General features: G+C 48.3%; 2 protein-coding genes across 2 annotated transcripts; both read left to right on the forward strand.

The window, feature by feature from the left end:
• Positions 1-1,473: 1,473 nt before the first annotated feature.
• LOC124696744 (putative serpin-Z6A) lies at positions 1,474-3,003 on the forward strand. Its single transcript, XM_047229424.1, has 2 exons — positions 1,474-1,875; positions 1,966-3,003. Exons 1-2 carry the CDS (start codon positions 1,474-1,476, stop codon positions 2,929-2,931), a joined length of 1,368 nt encoding a protein of 455 aa, XP_047085380.1. The 3' UTR covers positions 2,932-3,003.
• Positions 3,004-5,356: 2,353 nt separating this feature from the next.
• Positions 5,357-6,787, forward strand: LOC124696745 (putative serpin-Z5). Its single transcript, XM_047229425.1, has 2 exons — positions 5,357-5,776; positions 5,879-6,787. The coding sequence occupies exons 1-2, from the start codon at positions 5,357-5,359 to the stop codon at positions 6,785-6,787; spliced, it is 1,329 nt and encodes a 442-aa protein (XP_047085381.1).
• The last annotated feature ends 432 nt before the right edge of the window (positions 6,788-7,219 follow it).

Genomic DNA, 7,219 nt, shown 5'->3' on the forward strand with positions numbered 1-7,219 from the left:
CATGGCTTGAGGTTTCTTCAGGGCCAAAGACTGGACCAACTTTTGGTGCTCTTATTCTCCGGCGACAGCGAATGACGTGTATGCTTGATAGTTGCGGCGATGGCAATTTGCAGGGGCTCGTTGTATTCTCCTTGTGTTTTATTGCTTGTACACGTACTAACTCTGTATTGTTATATTTAGGAATACAAGTAATGTACGTCTACGGCTGTACAACATAAAGAAATAAAAAAATTCTTAGTATTGTTTTATGCTTAGGCCCCGTTTAGGAAGTCTAATGTGTTTCCGGCCCATAAATTTCCATGCTCGACAGGAATGGAGGGATGAAATCATGGAAACGAAACATGACCTGTGATGGTGCATAAAAATAGGCCAAAACCGGAAAGGGGGAAACAAATTCGTCTAAACATGTAGCTTTACGAGGCTTCGTTAGAAAATTTTCGGGTTAGCTCGTTGGCGGGGGAGGGGGTAGGAATGGGTGTGGGGGGTGGGGGGGGGGGGGAGCGGCTGCTCAGGCTTGCAAATGGTACAGAGCTTGCAATTTATGATCTTTTGTAGCAATTTCATCTTCAATTTGATAGCTTAACCTGGTTTGCGTAGGATTCCAAAAGTTTATAGGCCCGCCCCTAGGGGAGGGGGCGGAGCGCTATTTGCTGAACAAAAGATAAACGAAATAGAGTTTATGAGATTTTCATCTATTCAGTGCAACAATTTCTCGGCTCTTTCTCTCATGCAATGGAGTTTATGAGATTTTCATCTCCCACGGCTCCTAACTCGTAAGAGATAAACAAAAGAACTCGTTTTATTTCATTTTTGATTATCTTTCGTGAATCCATTTTTTTAATGGAATCAAGCAAATTCTTAGTTGTGCAGATTTCTTTCTTCTTCTAGAAACTTCCCTAAAGCCTAGTGAAAAATAAGAACTGTTGAAAGCACCAAAGATTTACATGGCAGCTCTAGATTTGATAAGTTGAAAGAATTCGTTTGATAGAAAACTATCTAGTTTTAGTATGACTCCTTTGGTTTCTCTTTGAGTTTAGAAGCTGTCTTAAGACCAAAAGAATCTAGTATGCTCAAAGATCTGACGGCTTTAGGGAATCGTGGCCACGAACGACAGTGAAGAAGTCTCTTACCCTAACATGAGTTGCGGTTGGGTTAGAATCAACAAATTTTAGTACTCCTCTGATTCATATTACTTAATGCTAATATAGATGTATTTTCACACATTTTAATTGTAAATATATTCATTTTAGCATCAAATAATATGAATCGGGTATTTTTTTTTCTTTTTTGTCAGAATCAACATCTTCTGAATAGCCGTAGTACGTAACGTATTCCGTCGCGCTCCCATGTTAGATTTCTACAAGTAAAATAGCCAACCTGTTTCGTATAGATCGCTTTGACTTTGATACTCCTACTACAGTAGATTCCACGGCGACCACCAACCCAATCTCAACCCGGGGTCTCGATCTCACGATGGACTCCACGGCGACCACCAACCCGCTCGCGTGCGGCGGCCTGACGGCGCTCTCCCTACGCCTCCTCGGCGAGCTCGCTGAAACAGGCGCAAGCACCAACCTCGTCTTCTCGCCGCTGTCCATCTACGCCGCGCTCGCCCTCACCGCCGCCGGCGCCCGGGGCGCGACTCTCCAGGAGTTCCTCGCCGTTCTCGGCGCGAGGTCCCGCGATGAGCTCGCCGAGATCGTCCGCGGCTTTACGGAGCAGGTCCTCGCCGACCGGCCGCTGACGGGCGGGCCGCACGTCTCGTTCGCGTGCGGCCTCTGGCACGACGAGACCCGGAAGCTGAAGCCCGCGTTCCGCGACGCCGCCGCACACTCCTACAAGGCGGAGACCCGCGCCGTCGACTTCCGAGAAAAGGTCGCTACCCATGATGAACCATAACCTCTTTCTCGATCTTGCCGTGTTCCCATGTTTCACAAGCAATTCTAATCTGTTTCCGTGCTGCAGCCAGGGGAAGCCGTGAAACTGATCAACGCGTGGGTGGCCGCGGCAACGAACAACCTCATCGATTCGATCCTCACCGACGGGCAAGTGTCCAACGAGACCGACATCATCGTCGCCAACGCCGTCTACTTCAAGGGCATGTGGGCAGGGCCTTTCAACAAGGAGTACACCGAGGACGACAAGTTCCACCGCCTCGACGGGAGCACCTTCGACGTGCCGTTCATGCAGAGCGGGGCGAAGCAGTACATCGCCTGCCACCAAGGGTTCAAGGTGCTCAGGCTTCAGTACAAGGACGGCCACCAGCGCTGTTCGCCCCCGTCACCGTTCTCCATGTGCATCTTCCTGCCCGACGCCCGCGACGGCCTCTCGGGCCTCATCAGCAGGATCGTCGCGTCGTCCAGCTCAGACTTCATCCGCGAGCACCTGCCGACGAGCCTCGTCACGGTCGGCGAATTCCGGCTGCCCAGGTTCAAGCTAACATTCTCAAGTGACATGTCATCAGTCCTTCAGAGGTTGGGTCTCCAGGTAGCGTTCGATCTAAAGGAAGCTGACCTGTGCGACATGGTGGAGGACGAGGGCACCGGAATGCCGTTGGCTCTACAGAGCATCATCCACAAGGCTGTCATCGAGGTGAACGAATACGGTACCGAGGCTGCGGCTGCCACCGCCTCTCGGATGAAAGGCATGGCTGCACCAAACAAAAACGCGCCAGTGCCAGTGGATTTCGTCGCCGACCATCCATTTGTCTTCTTTCTAATCGAGGAGGAGTCCGGCGCCATCCTCTTTGCTGGGACCGTCCTCGAACCCTCGCCGTCGGTGCCTGGCGAGAAGCTTCTTCGCGGTGGCTCAGACTGCTCAGTGGACGACGATGTTGACATCGGGCCGGTTCAGTGCCAACTCACAAGTGAAAATGCCAACCGGAGCCTACTGGCATCTCTTCGCCACTGCCTCCGTTGCTTGTTTGGCTAAGGACTTAAATGAACTTATCAGTTATCAGTTTGTGTTTGCATGTACACTTCATACATATTTTCCGAAGCAGCTACAGACTGATATGCAATGTCAAGTGGGATTTTAGATTGATAACGAAATGTGGAGTATTTGGGTTTGTTAGAAAGAAATTTACCACTAGTTTCAGGCTGCACTAGGCGCCAGCTCACTGGGAACTATAGAAAATCAGCAACCTCCCCATTGCCAATCTAAGACCTTAGATTGCTGTAAGTTGCAACATCAAACTCCTTCATGCAACATATACTCCCTACTTGGACATATTCTTCTTGGCCCACCATCTTTCCGAGCTTAACAATGCAGTACTCTCGCTCTGAGCTCCAACTGAAAGCACACAAACTGTATCTAGGATCTTATGGGGCCACGGGGAAGAAGATACACAAATGAGAGTTAGATGATGGGCACAGTACGGGCTGTGTACCCTGATGCGTCTCCTGATTCGGTCTCCTAGTGATCCAAATGCTTTTTACTCAGCTAGGAGAGCTTTAGTATTGGTCTAAACCTACCAGACTTGTTTTTTTTTTCCAGAACCTCCAAGTTGGGACTTGTCAGCTTCTACACATCACGTATGTTTTCAGTGCGTGTTATGCTCATTTGGTGGTAATACATCTTACCCCTAAGCGAGGTTTGGTGTAAATGGCATATGATTAAAGGACTAACAATGCTATCAAGTGTTATGAAATAGTGTTAATTTGTCTTTATGCTTAAATTATATGTGGATGGAGATCCCATTCAAAAATACAAAAGGACGTCAACTCCTTTATATTCATATGTTTTGATGTTATTAATTGTGTCAAAACAAATACACACTATTAAGAAGGGTTTCAAGATGGACTTGAGGGTGGTCTCATTTACCTGGATATAGCCTTTTCTACATTTGGTTCAAGATAAACTGCCAGAGAAAATAGTTAGAAGCCTCTGTCATAGCATATTCCTATTTTTTTGTGCAGGTTTGAAGGCCAAATCTAGGTTAGACCTCTTGGGAACCCTAAATCTGAATAATACTCCTGAAATTCTATGTGTAGTCCAAGAATCACTCGATGGCCCGGATACCCAACCCGAAGGCTCCATGCCTGACATCGGGTGCATATGGGAAATCACCAACAAGTATATATTTTTGATGTTCCTATTTAAGGGAACCATCCTTTTCCACAAGTATTATCGGTTGAAGATATATAAAAATATCTCTCTCCTACATTGTTAATCTTCTCCAAGCTTTGAGATATCTTGTTTCCCCCATCCAAACTCAAGTACCTTGTCGGAAAAGAAAGATGAGATCTAGATATATAATCCAATCCAAACAAAAAGTGACCCCCTTAAGTTCATACAATTACATGTGACTCTTGGGTTCGTGGAAAACCATAGACGTTTTAGGGTTGCCCGAAAGCTTCCAAATAAAATTTATGAGGGTTTGGAGATCACTTAAGCCTACCACAAATGGTTGAGCTTATACTTCGTGGATGAGGCTCAAGGAGAAGAAGGTGATCGAGCTTTCATTGGTCTTAATTTAGAGGTCCTTCATGGTAACCCTCACATCTTTAGTGGTAATTAGTTTCTACCAAAGGAGGTGAACATGAAGAGACATGTTCATCTCTGTGTGTTAATCTTGTTCCGCTTCAACGTTTCTTCCACACTACGAGTTGATTCTTTTGTAGTTGATCATGTGTTCGAAAAAATTGCAGTTCACGGCTCTGTGTGCTATAAACGACCCATGTATATGCAATTTTTGTAGCTCATAGCTTGTCTATGCATTAACCATAGATAATAAAAATTAATAATGGTGAAATTAAATACCGTAGGATAATTGTAATTCTTGCTAGCTTGTACGGAGTACTACTCTATTGTCACTTTCATCATCATTGTTGGTGCTACCCATCGAGCAATATATGGCTGGGTAAATACATGCCTTTGTTACGAAGATTGCTGCAGTAAGACATGTCTGCAATTCTTCTCAACATGGTACGGTGCACACGTGTACCTGTTAGAGCTGATCTTGACATGTGTATGTTAGTTACTAACACTGTATTTTGGGTGCCACGTTCTATGTTAGTTTAGTCATGAGATCGAGTGTTTATTTTGTGACGAAGATGCTAAGCAGGGCAGCTCAGTGTAATTCGGTGGTTTTTGTTAAAAAAAAACAACCTTCCAGCGGGGCCTAATTTCCCCTAGCTAGCTTGAGTTACGGTTGGATCAGCCGGGTCAAAATCAAACATCCTAGTCCGTAACGTATTCCGCTCATCCGCTGCACAGTACTGCCCGAAACCCGAACATATTCCGTGGCGCTCCCATGTTGGATGGATTCTACAAATAAATAGCCAACCTGTAGATTTATTTTGGCATTGATCCCCCCTACTTCAAGGTAGGAATACATCGAGGTGTGGATCTCACGATGGAGACCACAGCGACCACTACTAGCACCACCGACAACAAACAGCTCGCGTGCCTCGGCCTGACGACGCTCGCCCTACGGCTCCTCAACGAGCTCGCTGAAACAAGCGCCAGCAGCAACCTCGTCTTCTCGCCGCTGTCCATCTACACCGCGCTTGCCCTCACCGCCGCCGGCGCCCGGGGCGCGACCCTCCAGGAGCTCCTCCTCGTCCTCGGCGCAAGGTCCCGCGATGAACTGGCCGAGATCGTCCTCCGTTTTGCGAAGCAGATCCTCGCCGACCGGTCGCCGACGGGCGGGCCGCGCGTCTTGTTCGCGTGTGGCGTCTGGCACGACGAGACTCGGAAGCTCAAGCCCGCCTTCCGCGACGCCGCGGCACAGTTCTACAAGGCGGAGACCCGCGCCGTCGACTTCCGAAAAGAGGTATATATGCCCCAGAAAACAGCATCTCTTTCTCGATCGTGCTGTGCGCCCATGTTTTACGAGCAATTCTAATCTATCATTGTGCACATCTCCGTGCTGCAGCCAGGGGAAGCCGTCAAAGTGATCAACGCCTGGGCAGCTGCGGCAACGAGCAACCTGATCGAGAAGATGCTTCACGGGCCAGTGCCCAACCAGACTGACATCATCGTCGCCAACGCCATCTACTTCAAGGGCATGTGGGACGTGCCTTTCCGCAAGGAGTGCACCGAGGACGACAAGTTCCACCGCCTCGACGGCAGCACCTTTGACGTCCCGTTCATGAGGAGCGGGGCGAAGCAGTACATCGCCTGTCACCAAGGGTTCAAGGTGCTCAAGCTCCCGTACAAAAAGGGCAGCGGCCGCTATTCGTCCTGGTCGTCGTTCTCGATGTGCGTCTTCCTCCCAGACGCGCGCGACGGTCTCACGGGCCTCATCAGCATGATGGCATCGTCCAGCGCGGACTTCCTGCGCGAGCACCTGCCGACAAGCCTCGTCAGTGTCCGCAAGTTCAAGCTGCCCAGGTTCAAGCTGAGCTTTTCAGGGGACGACATGCCCGCCGTTCTCCGCAGGTTGGGACTCCAGGTGGCATTCAACGAAACAAATGCCGACCTGCGCGACATGGTGGAGGAGGACGGCACAGGTAGGCCGTTGGCTCTCGGGAAGATCATCCACAAAGCTGTCATCGAGGTGAATGAGGAAGGTACCGAGGCGGCAGCAGTCACCGCCTGTATGAAGGTCATGAGGAGCGCACCACCGAAGTTGCCCGTGGATTTTGTGGCTGACCACCCGTTTGTCTTTTTTGTAATCCACGAGAAGTCTGGCGCCATCGTCTTTGCAGGGACAGTCCTTGAACCCACGCCGTCGATGCCTGGCAAAAAGCTTCTTCACGGTGGTCGAGTGCAGGGTGATGAAAACGCCAACAGGAGCGTGCTGTCGTCTCTTCATCATTACCTTCGTTCCTTGTTCGGGTAATTATAAGGACATACATTTTTTTTTCAAAGCAACTATACAGCAGTAGGAGTATGTTCCCTGGTGGCGAATCGGCTACATGTGATCCATATGCACATGTGTCATGGACATGCGCCTATTCAAAACAATTTTAGATATACAATGTCAAGTGAGACAATATTTCAGTCTAGTGACTGAATTTTTGTACATCCATGGACGATCGCTACACAGTATCCAGCCACTAGTTAGTTTAGGGTGCGTCGATGTCTCGGTTGACTGAGATTTTCTTAAGTCTCAGTCAACTCAGAAAAGTGCAACTGCAGTTTAAAGAAAAGTGCAACTCAGTCCAGTTGCATATTTCTGGCAGAAAAGTGCAATTGCACTTTTTTAACAGAAAAGTGCAACTCAAGTACTTTTTTGTAAGTAACTTAGACTTAAAAAAATCTCAGTTAACTG

Source organism: Lolium rigidum, chromosome 3 (assembly GCF_022539505.1).
Source record: "Lolium rigidum isolate FL_2022 chromosome 3, APGP_CSIRO_Lrig_0.1, whole genome shotgun sequence".
In the NCBI taxonomy this organism is placed as follows: Eukaryota; Viridiplantae; Streptophyta; class Magnoliopsida; order Poales; family Poaceae; genus Lolium; species Lolium rigidum.

Excerpts from the sequence above, each read along its gene's own strand:
- LOC124696744 (XM_047229424.1), top strand. The coding sequence starts at position 1,474 with ATGGACTCCACGGCGACCACCAACCCGCTCGCGTGCGGCGGCCTGACG. Across the intron at positions 1,876-1,965 it reads CCGTCGACTTCCGAGAAAAG|CCAGGGGAAGCCGTGAAACT; the intron begins GTCGCTACCCAT and ends TCCGTGCTGCAG.
- LOC124696745 (XM_047229425.1), top strand. The coding sequence starts at position 5,357 with ATGGAGACCACAGCGACCACTACTAGCACCACCGACAACAAACAGCTC. Across the intron at positions 5,777-5,878 it reads CCGTCGACTTCCGAAAAGAG|CCAGGGGAAGCCGTCAAAGT; the intron begins GTATATATGCCC and ends TCCGTGCTGCAG.